At 39.5% G+C, this 18,799-nt stretch overlaps 1 protein-coding gene and 1 long non-coding RNA gene across 6 annotated transcripts; one reads left to right on the top strand and one right to left on the bottom strand.

Moving 5' to 3' along the window:
* Positions 1 to 165: 165 nt before the first annotated feature.
* Positions 166 to 18,750, bottom strand: LOC137194002 (homer protein homolog 3-like). 2 transcript variants are annotated; one of them, XM_067605510.1, is made up of 10 exons: positions 18,002 to 18,750; positions 17,757 to 17,805; positions 12,319 to 12,475; positions 10,455 to 10,586; positions 10,204 to 10,308; positions 8,790 to 8,923; positions 6,035 to 6,191; positions 2,250 to 2,357; positions 2,013 to 2,093; positions 166 to 1,891 (listed from the first exon to the last, which is right to left on the bottom strand). In XM_067605510.1, the coding sequence occupies exons 2-10, from the start codon at positions 17,777 to 17,779 to the stop codon at positions 1,706 to 1,708; spliced, it is 1,083 nt and encodes a 360-aa protein (XP_067461611.1). In that variant the 5' UTR covers positions 17,780 to 17,805; positions 18,002 to 18,750; the 3' UTR covers positions 166 to 1,705. The 2 variants fall into 2 exon arrangements, with proteins under 2 accessions (XP_067461611.1, XP_067461610.1); XM_067605509.1 differs by having other exon boundaries at positions 17,757 to 18,005.
* Positions 7,850 to 18,179, top strand: LOC137194011 (uncharacterized). 4 transcript variants are annotated; one of them, XR_010930908.1, is made up of 5 exons: positions 7,850 to 7,916; positions 12,350 to 12,503; positions 13,069 to 13,252; positions 17,661 to 17,767; positions 18,091 to 18,179. It is a non-coding gene; the product is annotated as an uncharacterized lncRNA (long non-coding RNA). The 4 variants fall into 4 exon arrangements; XR_010930906.1 differs by having other exon boundaries at positions 18,084 to 18,169; XR_010930909.1 differs by lacking the exon at positions 17,661 to 17,767 and having other exon boundaries at positions 18,084 to 18,171.
* Positions 18,751 to 18,799: the final 49 nt, after the last annotated feature.

The raw sequence follows: 18,799 nt of genomic DNA, 5'->3' as shown, positions 1-18,799 counted from the left end.
ACATGAGGTGTTCATGGTGGTTTCTAACACTGTAATCTTTCTGTTCAGTGTCCCTTGAAGTTACAAGTAAATACAAATCAATTTCATTGACTTCCTGAAATCATTTGGGTTACTATTATGGCAGAAATTGAAGATCATGTACACAAAAAAGTACATTACAATCAGTGACTGTATTCTTTGCGTTTATTTCCAAACTGTCATGACAACAGCTCAACATGTTTGAGAAATAGAGCCGACATGACTATTCACAACCAATCGTTAAAGTAGAACAGTAAGGCTTGAAAAAAACAATACAAACAGCACATAGACTATGTTAAATTCAGTATGTGTGATAAAAAGACTCAGTGAAGTAGACATTCTGTTGTTTTTTAAAATAAATTCATTACTCATACAGTACACTCACACTCTCAAGGCCTATGGCATACTGTCCACAGCTAAAGGTAACGTGCAGAAAAATGACAGAAGGCATAAAGTATCTTAAATTTCCTTGGTGCGCGTCACGTCGATCAGAGCAAGACGTTTATTAAGATGTGAAGCTATCATAAGTAAGTTACTAAGTCAGTGGTTTGTTAAGAGATGATACACAGGACAATTATTCAGACCGAACCAGTCCGAATATCAGTTAAACTTATCTGTAAGACTAAGTGATGACTTAAACTTCTTAATACATAATAACATTATAGCATTATTGAGTTATATCATTTGGAAAACACTTATTTATTCTAAATGTAATTATTTAATATGTCTTGTCTGTTAACGTACTTATTATTTAAGTTATTGTGAGTTATCTTAGTGCTAAAGATTCCTTATGAGATTAAATAAGGAAGTGATAATAGCTGTTGAAAGACCTTATCAATGACTCTCACATTTGATCTTTGGTGTCAATATTCAGATCTACTATCTTAAGTTCAAGTCGTGTGTCCATGCCTTTTTTGACTATTTTACTGACCTTGCATAATGTTCTTACTTATTCCTGTGGAAAAGCGCCGGCCTCAACCACTCTGTCTTTCACTTTGTACAAGTGTACTCAACTTACTATGTTCAGTATTTGTTTGATATTATAGCTGCTACATTATGAATGAGCGGCTACAAACACACATTACAATGTGAATTAATAGTAATTAACTATTGTCTTGTATGCAGGCTATTAAATAGGCAAATATTCTAAGTAATTTTGTCCCTTTTTAATTCACTTTTCACTCAGTATATGGTTCCTTTCCCTTTTTGCATGGATTCATTTTGTTGTAAATATCACCTGTCAGTTGAAAAAACAAGGCCTCTTATCATTCATATTGACACTGTATTTCCACTGTGTTTTTTTTAATACAAAAGTCATACTTATGAAAAACTACAAGCACCAAGTCTCAATATTAAACATCTAGCACTGTTAAGCACTTACCTTAAAGTTGGCTTATTGCATTGAATGTTAACCCTTGAAAGCAACACGAAGCGTTACATTAGATTGGACAAGCAATAGCCGCTGCTTAGGCCAACATCTACAGTATGTTGTTGAGTACGGCACAGCCACTGCTGCGGCACAGACATGGAGTAACCTTCCTGCAGCTGAGATGGTTCTTGTGCTTGAAGAGGACAGGGACCAGCTCCATCTTGTTGTGTTTACTCCCCACTGCGTCCGCCATGGCAACTTCAACCCTGTCAGTCTGTTCCATCTCTCTCGTGGGTTGCATTTCTCCGTTTTTCCTTTTTACTTGTCGATGAGTTTAACCAGGCTCTGGCGGAGGTCATTAAGGTCAAAGATCTTGATGTCCAGTATTTCGACGGCCCTTTGGATCTCGTTGTCCGTGCGATCTCGGTCCTCCAGAGAGTTACTCAAGTTTTGCTCTGTGTTCTGGATGCGCCGCTCTAAATCCGAGTTACGCATCTCCATCTCCTGCAGTGAAGGGGAGGCAAACAAAAATGTGACTGTTAACGGATTTACTTGACTATTACTGAACAAATGTTACCAAAATGTATGAAAGCATGTCCGTTTTCTGTAATAATCTCACTCCTACCTGCAGTCTGTGTATGGCCTCGTCCCGATCATGTTCCATCTCATGGTACTCTGCTTTCTTGCTTTGCAAAATGTGAATTTCCTGGAAAGAATGAAAGGTCTCCATCAGAGTTCTGCTGATGTATGATGATCTCCTTGATATCTAATATCTGAATCATTCATCAGCACTTGTGATATTCACAGCGTCTTACCATTTCTGGCTCAAGCTGATGATAAAATGAAATATTAAAGTACCAACCTCATCTTTGGCCTTCAACAGGGCCTCCAGCTCCTCCAGAGACTGGGTCAGCTCATCCTTCAGCAGGTCACTAGGGCCATGGCCTCCGTGGGCCTCCAAGTCTGCCACCTTACCACACACACAAACACACACACACACACACACACACAGAGAAAGAAAGATTTAATGTGACACAGCTTCATAAAAAATTTGGTAACTCTCACTTCCCATTCAAACTTCTTTTTCTGTTCCACATAAAAGGTGCAGACCAAGGTGAGCTTCAATTTCCCCATCTGTCATAAGTTTTATTCATCCAAACATTTTTGACAACATCACAGTGGTGTCAAACTGGAACCTCAGAAATCAACCTGCTGATGTCAAGATAGAGTAAAACTTCTGATGAATAAGGCATGGTACATTAAAGAGTCCTGTTAAGTTTTGGTAAGTTTCGATGATCTACCACTACTACCTCAGCACTCTATATCGTGAAAATTAAAGCCTGGTTGATAGCACATTATAAAAGTCTTGTGCAAAACATGAATTAACATGAATTAACATATCAGTAATTAAGACTTGGAGTCTACAGCCATGCTAGCTGCTTTGTGAGGCTGTACCATATGGTATATACAGTATGTGTGGATGTTTATAATGTTTACCATGTTTAGTGTCTTAGTTTAGCATGTTAGCATTGCAAATATTTGCTAATTAGTGCTAAATTCAAAGTGTTGTTCAAAGCTGTGGCTGATGGGATTATTATTAGATTTGTGGGGTATTTGGCCATAAACCATGATTGGATGAATTAAAATGTTGACTTGATGATAGATGAAATGTTGAGGGATCACCAGTTATTACACTTCATCCTGAAGCAGACATGAATGTCTGAACAAAATTTAAAAGTAATCTATTCAATAATTGTTGAGATATTTAACTCAAAAGTAGAAATATTAACCTCATGGCGGCGCTAGATGAAAAGTCAGGGGATCACCAAAGTCAGTAGGCTTCATCCTCTGGGGAACATGAATGTTTGTACAAAACCAAACAGTAATCCATCAATAGTTTAGATTTTTCAGTCTGGACCGACCAACAATGCTATTCCTTGAGCCACACCACTAGCACGGCTTAAAACATTGTATTTCCATAATTCTGCAAAGCTTCTTTAAGACAATATCGGTGATCTTAGTGTATGCATAGAACATGAACAACAGATTAATCTGCCCTTCGTAGAGATCAGGACCTCTCAACACAACCAAACAGCTAATCACCCTCCAGGATTCAATTTCCTGGTGAGAAATCTTGGCCTCACCTCTCTTTCAATTTCATCTGCACAACATGACTCAATTTTCCCTACTCTACTTACAAGTTAAAACATGCAAAAACTTCATCTACCGCTAAGATTCGTCAACAGGCAGATGAGATACCATTATCAGGTAAACAGGAATGACATTATCACTGCAGTGTCATCTGGGCCCCATGAATCAGAAAAAATAGAAGGACACCTCTAAAAATGCTCCCGTGTCTGAAAGAGACAGGCTGGATTATTTTAAACCGTGTATAGTTGAGACTAGGAGGCGCAGTAGAAAGAAGGGAAAAAAAGAGAGAGAAATGAGTGGATGCCAGCTCCCTCTGGTGATTTTTCATTTTTTCCTAACTGGGGCATTGAAAGTAGGATATTGCTGTCCTACAAACCCCTCTCACTCTCACACCCCCCCAGAGACGTGAACCATTTTCAGCCACCTGGTCCCCACCCTGAGATAGAGAGAACGAGCTCGGTCCAAAGGAGATAGAGTTCTCACTTGTATGAATTCATTTGTTGATGGGAACCAAAATGGTGAAAACTGTTGAAATATCCGATGAGAGAGAATTAAAACGTAGTGGTCGATACTGTAAAGCAGGGCTATAATAGAATGGGATCAAGCTATTAAAACGTTGAATCAGAGAGGTTTGTAATTGTCAGCCTGAAGCGAGGTCGTTCCCAAAGGAATCAGTTACCGGCAAACCTGAAAATACCTTTTATTGATGAGTGGGGGTAGGGAGGGCAGGGGCATATGCATCCACTGGAACCTGAAAGGTAATTCAAGTGTAAAACCCTCTCGAGGCTCAGTGTATTTAGACTGAACTCCCTCGTGGTAAAATGTGACATTGCCATGTGAATATACCACATAGAGTGGTGGGTGTGAACCATTTCAACCAGCACAGAGAACACCTTGATTAAAGCTTTTGAGGGAAAATGCCTGCAGCACAAGTCCTGTCAAAGAATGATGAAGTGTGTTACCAGCCTGACTAACTTGCCCCCTTTTTTTCTTTTTTTGAACAAGTACTTTCAAACGAAGGAAATGAATTGTCTGAGAACAACGACCCAATCAAAACCAGCATGACCTCTCTCGTGCAACACGGTCGTTCCTGAAAGCAACAGAGTGACAGACTGCGTCACATCAGCCTCGCTTCGTTCTTGTTTGAGCAAGGCTTTCCGTCAGCAGTTACCTGAGTGTGTCTGCTCCTGTTACAAAGCTTCACAGCTCCAGCATTGATAATTAGGTGTGACCTTAACCATCAGCTTCTGTCCGCAGGTTGCTACAGAATGAACAAGGACTGAGCTACACAAGAGGCTGAAGGAGTTCAGAAGCTATGAGAGAGAACAACTACTTTTCAGTATAACTCCATGATGCATGAAGCTTTTTTGGGCCATGATCTGTTTCCACAGTCACCTCTGGTGCTAGCAAATATGTCTCTATATTACATGTTATGGACAGTATTGAGGTCAACTTTCCTAAAATGCTTTTCACGTAACAGCTAATCCATCCATCCATTCTTTAAACCGCTTATCCTGATCAGGGTTGCAGGGGGCTTCAGCATATCCCAGCATGCATTGGATGAGAGGCACAGGTCTATCAGTCTATTACAAATCTGACACACACCTACGGGCAAGTTAGAGTTTGTAATTCACATGAGATGCATGTCTTTGGGCCACTGGAGGAAACCAGACAATCCAGAGGACCCAGGTCTTCTACTCTATCTATTATTAAGCAAAATTGTTCAATATCAATCAAAGCTGCTGATGCAGTAGTAGTTTGGGTTTTGTACTGATGCTCAGTTACCTAGGCAACCATCATTGTGTTTACAGGACAGGTTCTATAGTATTACAGTGTACAATATATTATAACTACCCCAACAAATCCCAAATCTGAGGGTAATCTCAGTTTCCTCTTCACCCAAAAACGAAAATTCTGGCTTAATGTTGAATTCACAAATATGCATCATACCAAGTACATTTTGTTTATCATTTAGATATAAAGCATATCCAAAAAATAATTTAAAATATCATTAACATAACTGATTAAAAACAACATTCCCCATTATTCTGCTGTTTTAACAAAACGAAGCACTGAATCATTCTAAAAAAGACGACACTGGTTTAGTTCATTTAGTTCTGTGAAAATAGTTGCATTTTATGACTTTTTAAATTTAGAGGGTGTGTATGTGGAAGATATGAGGGCAGCACTCTTAAACATGGAATATTAATTATTGCACATCTGATTGTACTAATTAAGTAGTTTGGCATCACAACACTGAAATATGATGTTCATAGTAACTTTATAGTCGTTGTTTGGTAGCTGTTTTGGTGATGGCTGACATGAAGCTGTGCTAATTATCTCACTGTATTTGATACAGACACACAACCTTCACTGGTGTGTTAGCTAACATGACAGAAAGTGAATAAGTACATCAATTTTCACTCTGGAATTATATTTGGCTTTGATTGTGCTTTTCTGTACCTGAGTGTCAGACTGAATAAAGCAGAGTGTCACCTGATCTCTGAGCCTCTCTGTCTCCTCCTGATATGCTGCCAGCTGTTTCTTCCACTGCTCCACGTTAGCATTAGCCTCATGCAAAGCTGCCACCAACTTGGAGTTGCTGTCCTGCAGGGTGAAGAGCTCAGCCTCCAGGTTCATCTCACAAATAGACCTGAAAAACATGCACATAAATATGGAAAGCATTGATACACGATACGTAGCTAATACTATACAGCGTTTACCTCGTTATATAACAACAACCTTAAGTGTAACTTAACTAACACAGTTTACACAACTGTTTTATTCAGAGTGCAGCAGACTGAAAAGATGGATCAGAGAGGAGATTGACATGATCATGATCTCTAGAGTTTGGATGAAAACACAGCCTGGTTAACACAAGCACCGAGCCACTACTGCAGCCTGCAGCAGCACACCTACTGCCCAGAGTGAAGGTCATCTCACAGGTCTTACAACAAAGCAAATATACACTCATTAAAATGCCCAGAGAGCAAACAACAAGACCAAAATGTTCCCACAGTCATGCTCTAATCTCAGAGGGATGACTGTTTAAAAGTCATCTTCACTGAGAGGCTGATTGTGGCATTCAAAGGCCACTTTAAGAGTACTGACAAGGCCTTTTTAACCATGCTGGATCATTAAACTCAAGACATTTGTAAGCATTAGAAAACTGGTATAATACATGAATAAAACCAGTAAATTTGGCATCATAGACTCTCCTGTTTTTAACATTTTTTTCCCCCTGTCTCAGCTGACCTTGGTTCTAAATAAAAATGTTGTGAGCATAAAGTGTTATTATCTAGGTAGCTTAAATTTTACATTGGACTGCATATACAGTCACAATATAGGATACACTCATTGTATATATTCACAAGTAAAACAGACCTCTTCCCAGGTTATGGGTGCACTTAAATGCCACTTCTACAAAATATATGCAATAAACTGTATATGAGATAATTAAATTATATCACATTCAATTAATTTTGTTAAAATCGGCAGAAAATATCAACAAAATTCTCTCTTCATCTTTGATTCTTTGGCCTCCTTTCTTTCTGCCTGTCTACATGTAGAAAGCTTGAGGTTGTCCCATGGCAACAGTTTACCATGGTAACCATTCAGAAGCAGCTTCTGGTGTAATAATTGGACTGCGGGATATAAAAGCATTGTGGGTGGCTCAAAGGGCTGAATGAAGGGATGTTTACAAGCTTTATTTGATGCTATGAGTCAACACCTCAATAATGGCCTCTTCATGTCCTAGAAAGCTTAACAAATCGAATGACGTCCAACTGTAATTAACCCAAGAAATGAACACCATGTTAATACTCAGAGGACTGTGCCTGGAAGGTAAATTTAAAGGTAACAGATTACCTGCTCAAGTATAATCTGATGGATGACTTGACATTTGTAATAACCTCATGAAGATCACTATGTTCAAAATAATATACTCTCCAAACTGCAATTTAAATACCATTTGTTTGTTACATTGACTATTGGTAAAAAATTGCATAATTACTAAGCATAATACCACTAATCTCTCAAAATGTCAGTCTCCTTCAAAGATGTATGTATTCTGTCTCAACAAATGTGACTTCCTGTTTTCTAAATTAAATGGATGAAATACTGTAATACATGACGTCTAAGCTTTGTCTTCGACCCTGCTAGTGGAGACATGACAGTATGACCTGTACTTAAAGTAAAGTAAAAAACACTTATTCGCTTTCTCACCAAGAGTTAGATGAAAAGAAAATGACTCTTACATGGAGCCAGGAGCTGTTAGCTTAGCGTAGCATAACGACTGGAAACAGTGGGAAACAGCTAGCATGGTTCTGGCCACAATGTCCGCCTACTAGCAGCTCCAAAGATCAACACCTCTAAAGCTGTAAGACCACAAACTGTCTATTTAATATTTAGATTTTTGTATCAGATTAAACAAATTTACATATAACGTGTACATTTGTAAGCTTTAGAGTTTTGTACTTTTTGATTTGGATTTTGTCCAGGCTATGTTTCCCCTTGCTTCCAGTGATTATGCTAAGCTAGGCTAACTGGCTTCTGGCTCCAGCTTAATGTTTACTGCACAGACATGAGAGGTATCAATCTTCTCATCTATCTCTTGGCAAGGAGGTGAATACGCATATTTTCCAAAAGTTCTTTTTAACTTTAAAAAGAATTCTGTACCAAAAGCCAAAAAAATCCCTCTGAGCTTTCAGCCACACCTCATGGCCTTCATCAGTTAATGGAGTTTGCTCAGTCGTCATGGAGATGGTTATCACTTGTCATGAGACTGAAATTCCATACTTAGGTATGATAACAAATGAACTATCTCTATGACAACTCAGCAAACCCATCCACTGATGAAGGCCATGACACATGGCTGAAAGCTCAGAATAAGTTCCATTAAATGGACCTTATGCTAAGAATGTTTTTATATCAAACTTCTATTTCCAAGGTCAATAATGAACCTTGCATGTTTGTGAGCAAAGAAACAAAGTGGGAGATAACTTCTGAGGTTTTTCTTCTTGTTTCTATTAGTCAAGTTTGTCTGCAGCAGAGCAGAATGGATGTTTACAATGGAGGAGTTTTAAAGAACAAGTAGGAACAAAATTACCAAACTAAGACGAGATTCTTTCCTCCTACACAAAACAAGCCCTTCACAAAGGGATTCCTATCACCGTGTTTAAAGGTTTGAACAGAAAGTGAGATTGGACTCAGAAAAAAAGAGTGTGTGTGTGTGTGTGTGTAACTCAGTTACCCTTCAGAGAGCATCTTTTTAATGCGCTCCTTCTCAGAAGACAGGGTGATGTCTGCGCTTTGGCTGCGGAAAAGCTTATCCTCTGGTCCGTTCACACACATCACTGGTGGAGACTGGAGTTCGTCCGAGAGGTCCTAACAAATACATCAGTAAATGGACTCTTCCTAATATTGCACAGAGTATTAGGAATGACAGAATCTCAATGCTAAAATGGATTTTCAGAGAGGAGAGAGGCTGCTTCTTTCATGAAAACTACTTTTTACACCTGAAATAACCAATTCACAGAGTCCACGTAAAAACTGCTCCATGTTTACATTAAAAAACACACAATTAAGTAAAACTTTACAGCAGAACTACTTTAAAAAGAATAATATTCACTTTCTCTTTGGTGTTTCAGGTCTTGATGGACTCAATAAATATCTAAATTGTTATGGTGTCTGTTTTGGTCTGATAAAATAATAGCTTAGCCAACTTGAAGGCTCAATTTCTAGATTCAGAGCTATCTGCCCATCACAGCGGGTATAAATACAGTCAAAATTCAGAGACAGACTGGCAGAAAAATAAAGATATTTTTGTGCCAAATAACAACTCAGAATTTCAGGAGTCAGAAAGTAAAACAACAATGAAAGACTCACCTGTGAGAACTATAGAAGAAATCCAGCAGGAGGAAAAAACAGACAAAGACACACGTCATCACAAAGAGCATCATCCATAATGACCTTTTTCAAAATATCACAACCACACGAGTACTTAGCTGTGTGATCAGTTGTGCAGTGTAGCGCTACTTAGCAAGAGTTGAGCACTATTAATTGACACAGTTGGCAATTTTCTGGAGCTGTGGCTTTTCCAACGTGTTCATTAGATCGATAAAGACGTGGAGTGAGAGACATCAACTTGGAATCCGTTCAGCCGTAGAATTAAAGGGAAATGGGCATGTTCGTCATGATCAAGCAGATGTAACTGATGGGTAATTATTCTCTATTGATCGAAAAAACCCTGAGCTGACTACATTTCATCATTACAGCGTTTGAGCCAGAGGCTTCTGGGTAGCAGTGAGTAGAAAATGCAGATGGGGTGCGCTGCTGGGTGGCATGTGGGATAATTTTACCATCGTCCTACTTTTCCCTCACTCTCGCTTCCCTCCGAGAGAAGTGACCCAGCTCATCTTTCTCTCGTCTTTCTTTCCTCTCCTCCTTTGATTCACTCGCATTGGCCGTGTCTAATAGCTGAACTGCTGCGGAGTAACACAGGTGCATTCGTGTAACCTTGGCCTGTGCTCACTGTGTCTCCTCAATCCTAAAATGCCAGTGGATCATGGCAAAGTTTTCACTATTACACTTTGAGCCCGACACCTGCAGAGGCTTGCTCTACTTTAGTTTTTTTTTTTTTTTTTCCCTGACAGGATGGAGCTCACCTGAGGAGCAGCGATGGTTAGGGCTGTGTTGGCCAGTTCTTTATCCTGCGACTTCTCTCGTGCCAGACGAGCTGCATCTTTCACCTCCTTAAACTTCTCTGAAAACTTTTCAAAAGAGGACAAATGATAAAAATGTTTCAGGTAGAGAAACATAAACAATGCAGCACTTTGGAAATGCGCAATGAGTGAAAAGTTTTTAAATAAAAACACAATTCCTGAAGCATTTATCACTTGACTTCAGGTTATTTTACCTGGTGCAGCTGTTGCTCTGTAGCAAAGCCCAGACCGTAGACAGTGTTGGCCCTGCTGTCGGCCCACTGACCAAACTTCTGGGACGTCTTGGTAAATGTCATGCTGGGTGTGACGGTGCAGTTGATAATCGCCTACAGACACAGAGACAACAGAGGTGATCGTCCCTCCAGGATTTTATCATATGAACAAAACTGAAGGTTGTAGGTGTGTATCTGTATTTCAGCAACAGACACATGAAAACAGACGAAACAAAACACTTGCACTGAATAATTAGTATTAGTAGTATTTTTCATTAAACTCCTCATTTTAATTAACATTTTACTTAATTTCAGACACTAAAGACCTATAACAACATCTGCACAGTGTCATTTTTAATGCTATTTTTTTATTCTTGTGCTGAAAAAAGTGCAAAGATGATAAAATAATGCAAAGTGCAAACAAGTACAAGTAAAGTTTTATAGATTCTACTATACCGATTTTTACTTTTTCTCCATTTTAACATATAAGGAGAAAGTTTAATTTAGAGATGCAACATTTCCGTAATGGACTTTCATTAGTCATCCATGCATTTTTTCTTCATTCATTTTCCTTTGCGCCTGTCTACCTAGTGTGCATTACACAACACTTATTTTTCCATTTTAACATATGAAAGGTTATCTAACAACGCCACTGTTTTGTAGATAAAGCTTTTAAACTGATAATCGTTAAAGAACGTTCACCTTTTCAAACGATGGATTTCTCCTTTTAAAAGGTACACAGCAATCAATGACAGAAAGTACACATCAGAATTTAAATAATTCATTTTTCTATTAATAATTTTGTATGATTATTTGAAAACTGCACTGCACTTCAATGTTTGCTGAAATATGACACAGGAAAAACATCTGTGAAGCCTTCGTTTTCCTCTGGGATTTCTGGCAACTTTTATCAAGCAGCTTCTCCGTTGAGACATGTTTATTCTCTTTTTAGTTGAACATGATCAAAAACCACAGCTCTGCCACCTCACTTATTGTTCGCAGTAAATTCAGAGCAGAGGCACATTTATAAGATATTCTGGCAAAGAGAACGGGCAGCAGCAAAGATACACATCCACTGGGTTCATCACCTCATTCTCAGGAAAGTGGCTGAAACCTCTCCCCTCCCCTCCCAGCAGTCCTATTTGTAAACCTTTTTACGTCATCTCCAGTATTACAATAATGGAGCCGATTTAAAATCCCAGAATTGCAGGGCAGCGGCGGCTTAGGAGGAAGCTTTTTTTCCTCCAACAAATGATTACATGAACCCTGAAGTCTGCGTTTCTGCGGTGACATGTTTGACATAACATGTTGGACGGTGGCGGCAGCAGCAGTGAAGATTACGCTGAAGCCAGACACCAGTCCTGGCAGGATTGGGCTGCTGACCGAACAACTGCCACCCCGCCCCGCACTGCCTTCTGGGAGGCAGAAATGTGGGTCAGACCAGAGGTGTTAAGAAGAGATCAGATAGACCCCCCCCACCTCCCCTCTCCTACGCAGCGCTTGTTGTGGCCTCTTCTTCATAATCTAAATCCACAAGCCAGCCAGAAGCACGCTCAGGCTGCTGGTTTGTTGATACAAACTATGGCTTTGTTAAGTGCATATTTCTTACAGATTTTGTGGTAGGAGGATGGTTGGTGAAAAGGAAAATCGATGTGATGCTGATGTGAGTCCTGTTTTGTTTGGCCTGTGGCTGTGGCTGCAAATACTGAATAGCCTCTTTTAATGACAAGGCCACCATCTTCACTCCAATCACACAGCATGAAATGTTTCATTATCAAAACTTTGTACACTGTCACTGTTGTAATGATCATCATGATTTTTTTTTTGTTTTTATCATCCACCTCACCTTGGTCCCACCCACGCTGATGATGCGGTAGACATTGCGGTTCGCATCATAAAAGAAGGACACGGAGACTGCATGCTTGCTGGCGGGGATCCAGTTCCTCTTGGTGGTGGGGTCGATCTGGAAAACATGGGCCCGGGCGCTGAAGATCGGCTGCTCCCTGGAGGAAGAAACGCAGGGAGATGATAGTGAGATACTGAACTGCAGGAGATGATTTTATTTAAAGCAGCTGAAGACTTGGTTTCAAATCTTGCATATTTCTCTATAGCCTTATATTAAATATTCAAAATGAAAACAACTGTAAAAGTTCAAGTTTGAGAGAAAAAAAAAAACATCCTTGTGTGTTATTTATTAGGAGTTTAAGTCGGATCAGATTTGATTGACAAACTGTCATCAGATTTTGATTTAAATATTGATTATTGATAAAGTATGTGACATGAACTTTTTCCAACGAGTTTCAAACCAGGGACCAGAAACAGATTGAGAAAATATTTGATCATTTTAAGGCCTTTAAGGCGTCTAACTTTCCACGCAGGCCCACTCACAATGGTCTATAAAAACTAAATTTCATGTATTCAACCTGCCAAGTTCATTTCATACCCAGCCTTGTGTGAATGTAGCTTAACTTTTTCCATACAGATCCATCATTATACAATCCTGCCTAAACTGTGTCCGTCTTTTGCTTGAAAAGGAAATCCTTCATTACTTTCGTAACAGGGCATCCGTCTGTCTCTCTCTCTCTCTGCCATTCAGGGACAGATGTTGGAACCATCCTCTGGCTTGCTCCCACACTTTTTCCTGCGTCATTCACCAGCCATACAGAGCTGTGACTTAGCTGGAATATGATGTTGACTAAAACGCTCTGAACCTTCTCCCGAGTCACTCACCCTCCACTCTGCTCCTGCCAGTATTTGCAGAGATGTATCCAGGATACGAGGTAAATATATCAAAGCAACAAAGTCACTAGTGTTGAGGAACCGTTTAGCCACTGTCATGTGGTAGGAATAGCAAGGCTGCTAAAAGAAGACTTCCTTCTTTCTCCTCAGCTGGTGTCAGAGTTTGTTCATTGACAGCGCTGAGTATTCCCACACTTTGATATAAAGTAAAGCACAGTACAGATGACAAAATATGAAACTAAAAGTCAATGTCACTCTGAAAGTCACTCAAGTTAAAGTGCAGGCTGTCAAACTGTTAGTGCCTGTTTTCTTCTTGGTACAAATTCCTATACAAACCAATGCAAAGTGTCTCTATATTAAGATAATAATATACTATTATATTATAACAGTAGTTTCCATTACTGTGACAAACACACCAAAGCAAAGCAGACCAACCACTACTATTGAATCCACCTTCTAGACATGAACTGTCAAGGAAGTGATCTGTATAAGCAGTGTATATATATACGTAACCATGGTAACACACATGTGCATCAGCAAGTAAGTTACATGGATTTTCCCTAAACAATCAGAAAGTGAAAAGCAGTTAAAACAGTGCAGTTTGTGTATTTTAGCAGTTTCTCATTAACAGTGAGTGAAACGTAGCGGTTTCCACCTGTTTGTTATTATTCGTAACACGCTACAGGTCCAGTTGTAGTTTTGATTAAAAATATCACAATGAATCATTTCTTCATGAGCTTTTTGAACACCAGAGAAGAAATCAGCAGATAGAGAGCAGCAATGTGCTGCATAACTTTCATAATATTAGATTCTGTTTTTCTCATTATAATGACAAACTGAGCAAATTTTTATTTCTATTTTTTACAGCAATACGCTGCCATACTAGATTAACATTCAAGGATCAATGAAGTTATTACAATTCATCCTGAGGGGGACATGATTGTCTGCAAAAGATTTCATGGCTGTTCACTAGTTGTCGAGACATTTTGCTCCAATTCACAAATGTGAACTTAGATGTGGCATTTAGTGGCACTAGAGGAAAATGTCTGTACAATTTTTCATGGCAATCTATCAAATAGTTATTAAGATACTATTGTCATCATCATCAACAGGAATCAACAAACACACAAAGTCACTGTGATTAGACTCAAGAATAGAAGCGTTATGACAAGATGCTGCTGTTCTTCAGCCTTATCTTAGCTGCTCGCCTCATCAAAATGTCGCCTGAAAGAGGTGCTGAGTTAAAGTATGAAAATGGCAAAAAACCAGGACACTTCTTCTTCTATGCAGTATTGTAAATTGCTGTGGCTGTTCCCAATAGAACTGTATTATTTTGGCGAGTCATTGTACATTTATATCTGACCCCATTAGTGACACAAAAATCCAATAACGGTCTGTGAGTGTGTGTCTCTCACTCTAAGAGATCATGATATAAAAAAGAAACAACATGATATGGAGTTCATATACAATCTTCAATCACACACATACACAGTGTTTCAAGGACTGGCTACAAAACAAAGATGTTGATATGAACAGAGGGCATTTCAACGGCCGACTCACTCCAGTCTGATAATAACCCGCGCCATAATTCTCCTTCTCATCTCACAGTAATCCTCCCTTAGCTTCTACAACCACTGTTACTGATCTGATCTGAGGTCTGACCGGGACACGACACTGGGATGAGGGCAGTCTGTTTGAAGCTGGGAGTGAGATTTGTGCTCTGGCTTTCTAGTGATATAATTCAGCCATCATATTAGGATCATTTTAAATTTAAAGTTTATATATAAAGTATATGAACAGACGATTAAAGATAAAGATATAAAGTATCTGCTTAGTACTTCTGATGCTAGTGAAGAGCTGACATACTATTCATTCTCCAAGCTCAAACAAGGACACAGTACAACTTAAAGCCATCTTAACTATTTAAAGGTGCATTGCAGCAGAGGCTGAGATATCCTGACTTTTACTCCCTAGTATGGGTCAAGCATCAAAAGTGTGGGATACTACAATTCCCAAGATGCAACTCAATAGCATCTTTCATTAGACCCTACCTGTCTGTTAAATGCCCTCATCGTTCAAACTCCATGCTGGAGTTTATAATTCAGGTTTTCTGTCAAATATTTGAAGTCTTAAAGTCGAGATGAAATGAAAAATGTCTTTTTAACCCTTTTAGATCACATTCCCAGTGATATTGTGCAACTATTTTACAATGTATGCCAAAAAAAATACAAAATCCAATCATGTTTTCCTCCTGTAAAACAAAATATGAGGGTGCTTACGTAGGCTTGAACCGACCAATTTCAACCAATAATATTATGACATCCATCCATCAATCAATCTTCAACTTTTAGCGGCACAGAGCTAAGATACATTATGACACGCCCACTTTTCAACATTCAAATCAAATTCCTCCCAACGCTTTGTCCTGCCTGTCTATACAGTTTCACTCGTCATGATGCAGAAATGAGATACTCTTGAAATGCCGTTTCATCTGGACTTGAAGCCTGCCTCAAAATAACCCTGATGATATCATCAGGGTCAGACTTTACAAAGCTCCTCTCAGAGCCACAGAGGACATTTAGACAACTGTTCACAGGTTCACAGTGCTACCGCTCACCACAAGTAAACGGAATTTGATGTGTTAAATTGGTGGCGTGTCCCTTTAACCGCAGAAGAAATTCAGCTGTTGAATTCAAACTATATATTACTATCAGAGAAAATCACGTAACGTACTGTAAAGATACAGTATTTTACTAGAAAATTCAAGGTTTCCCAGAAAAATACAACATATTTTTTGGACTATAATTAGATCTTCAGCAATTGCTTTTATCATCAATTAATTTCTCAATTAATCGTAATAAAATGTCAGAAAACAGTAAAAAAAAAAAAAGCTGATCACAATTTCCTGAAGCCCAAGGTGATAACTTCAAATTACTTGTTTTGTACAACCAACAACAGAAAACCCAAAGATATCCACTTTATAATCATATGACGCAAAGAAAAGCATAAAATCTTGACAACTGGGAAGCTGGAACTAGCTTATGTTCTTAAATGATTAATTAATTATCAAAATAGTTACAGATTAAAAATTGTTTATATTTACAATGATGGTTATTTGGCTTGGAGGTCATAGCTTTTTATTTATTACTGTATCACTGTGTTTTGTTGTTCCCATACATGTATGTGGAGCCCATATCACACAGAATGAGGTCAGTGACAGAGACGCCAAACGATAAACAAGATGCACGACGAAGCGTCACTCAATTCATCGTGCCGTCCAGAAGGGCAGCGGGGAAAATGTCCCCACACTCAGTTATGAAGTCAGTCTTTGACCTTGCCTGAGGTTTAGGGTCTGTGGTCTCCTACTGAATATCAGGCCTCTAATAGGATCCACCAGAGCTACGATCCAACCAGAAATCAAACCTGCAACCTCCTGCGGTGGGGTCGCTGGTGGTTCACAATCAAGACTACATGTTTGAACAGATTGGCTGCCAGTGTGTGTGTTTGTGTGTGTGTGTATCGGTCAGCGCTTGCTCTTTCCAGTGTGTGAAAATTATTATTCTGTTAACTGGTCAGCATCTTCAGTCTCTTGACCTTCATCCTCAGCAGATGGATGTGGCCTGCAGGGCTTAATGGGGGTCTCTACACATAAACAGAGCCACTAATTCCCACCACAATCTACAGTATCCACAATCTGCTTTACTGGGTTTCTCCTGTCACCCTCTCAACTGATCTTTCTAAATCTTTTATACCACAGCTGTTAAACATTAGAAAGACAGATTTATAAACTGATGCAAAGACTCTTCCAATCCTCTATACTGGCTAATGCTAAAAAGAAACAAAGTGGCTGCTTTAAACGATTCACTCTTGAAATAACCCACCTAAAAAGACAACAAGGCAACAATATCTGATTTCAGCTTGTCTGTAGCAGTTTACGTCTGTCCTACTACTGATTAATACTCCAAATTGTAAATCCTTTTTAACCAAATAATAAAAAAATATGATTACATGGTACTATTGGTGACTAGACACATATTTAACAAAGCAGACAGTGCATTTTCTACAATAATTGGAAAGAAATTACACTAATAATGCCTGCCATGCTCCATTGTACGATCGCTCCTTCCTCCTTTCTTACTTACAACTTGAAAGAGAAACATCCTATAAACGCATTAGTAAGAATTATGGATCAAATAATGTGACGGCCACAGGGAGGAAAAACATTACAGAAGATGATTGCCTTAGATTCATCAAGTGTGAAATCTAGAAATGAATCTGTGTTAGTGCAGAGCTGAAGAGGAAAGCAGAACATTGCTCCAGATGTGCTGCAGAGCAAAACAAAACAAAAAAACCCCACAAGAGGAGTGATGCTTCATTTATGTTACCTTAATCTAACTTTCTGACTATCCTTTGTTCTGAAAGCAAGGTTTGTTTGTTTTTTATTTGCAGGTGTTTGGCATCCCAAGGTCACAAGTACAAGAAATGAAAATGTCATATGGAAAAAAAGAAATAACAAGGACAAGCTCAGGTTCAAGATGTACTTACCTTTCTCTGTGGTGAGGATACATCTTACAAGGAGACTGAGGCTTCTTTTCTACAAAAAAAAAAAGAAAAAAAAGAAAGAAAGAGTTGAAGCAGTGCATCCATTAACCCAACAAGTATTTGCACTGGGGCCAAATTCAAACAAAAAATGGTTAGAAGAGTTTGTTCAGCTCATTAACAGCAAACTATTTGCTCTTAATTTTCACTTTGAGCCTGATTAATTGTGCTCCTGAAGCAGCCTCACTCACCCCATGTCGGTGTGAAACCTTCTTGTGTTGTTTCTGAGATGAATTCCGCGCTGAAAGTGCCGCTGTCTCCTCTTTCTCTGAGCTTCCAGATGCTTTATTCTCCAGAGGGGGGGTCGTTCACTGCAAGGCGCCACACCACAGCCTGCTGCAGCACCGCGCTGCTTGCCCTGGTCACCGGAGTCCGGCCGGACACCTCTGCGGAGCTCGGAGAGTCAAAGCCCGGCGGAGGCAGAGCTGCTGACCTCGATGACTGAAGTGACCGCAGTCCCGTCTGTGTGCATTTTGCGGCAGTGATGAAACAGCTGCTACTTCTTTCTTTCTTTCTTTCTTTCCTCTCTCTAACCCCGTCCTGGTGGTCGGAGCTCAGCTTTCCTCTCTCCAGTTTTCAGCTCTTCATCCAGCCGGCTGCTCGCATTCAACAGTCTGACACAGCCGGCAGCAGAGTACCACCTGCTGGCTCTACGGGCTCCGAGCACCGGCTGCAGCTGTATGTGGCAGCGAGGCAGAGAAACTGTGTCAACCTGCCTGCAGCCAATGAGCCTGCATGTGTGCATACTGCCAACTAGATCTTATAGGTCTGCTTGTTGCTGCCAGTTTAAAGGCTTAATGAAATATCGTCCCGAAGGAAAAGTCATGACCTGAAAAAGACGCCTTAAGTTAGTTATGTTGCAGCTTTTTCAGGGACTATAGTTGTAATAGAACAAGAGTTGTTCTGGCATGCCCTCACATAGATTAAAATAAAGCTTCACATATTAATAAATAGGCAGTGTGTCAATCTATCTGCGTGATGAGTAAAGA

The sequence above is a fragment of the Thunnus thynnus genome, chromosome 12, assembly GCF_963924715.1.
Source record: "Thunnus thynnus chromosome 12, fThuThy2.1, whole genome shotgun sequence".
In the NCBI taxonomy this organism is placed as follows: domain Eukaryota; kingdom Metazoa; phylum Chordata; class Actinopteri; order Scombriformes; family Scombridae; genus Thunnus; species Thunnus thynnus.
Note: the sequence above shows the minus strand (reverse complement) of the source record. Positions and strands in the feature narration are given on the sequence as shown.

Excerpts from the sequence above, each read along its gene's own strand:
- LOC137194002 (XM_067605509.1), bottom strand. The coding sequence starts at position 17,854 with ATGCACTGCTTCAACTCTTTCTTTCTTTTTTTTCTTTTTTTTTTTGTA. Across the intron at positions 10,309-10,454 it reads CAGAGCAACAGCTGCACCAG|TTTTCAGAGAAGTTTAAGGA; the intron begins GTAAAATAACCT and ends TCTTTTGAAAAG. Across the intron at positions 8,924-10,203 it reads TAACCATCGCTGCTCCTCAG|GACCTCTCGGACGAACTCCA; the intron begins GTGAGCTCCATC and ends TGTATTTGTTAG.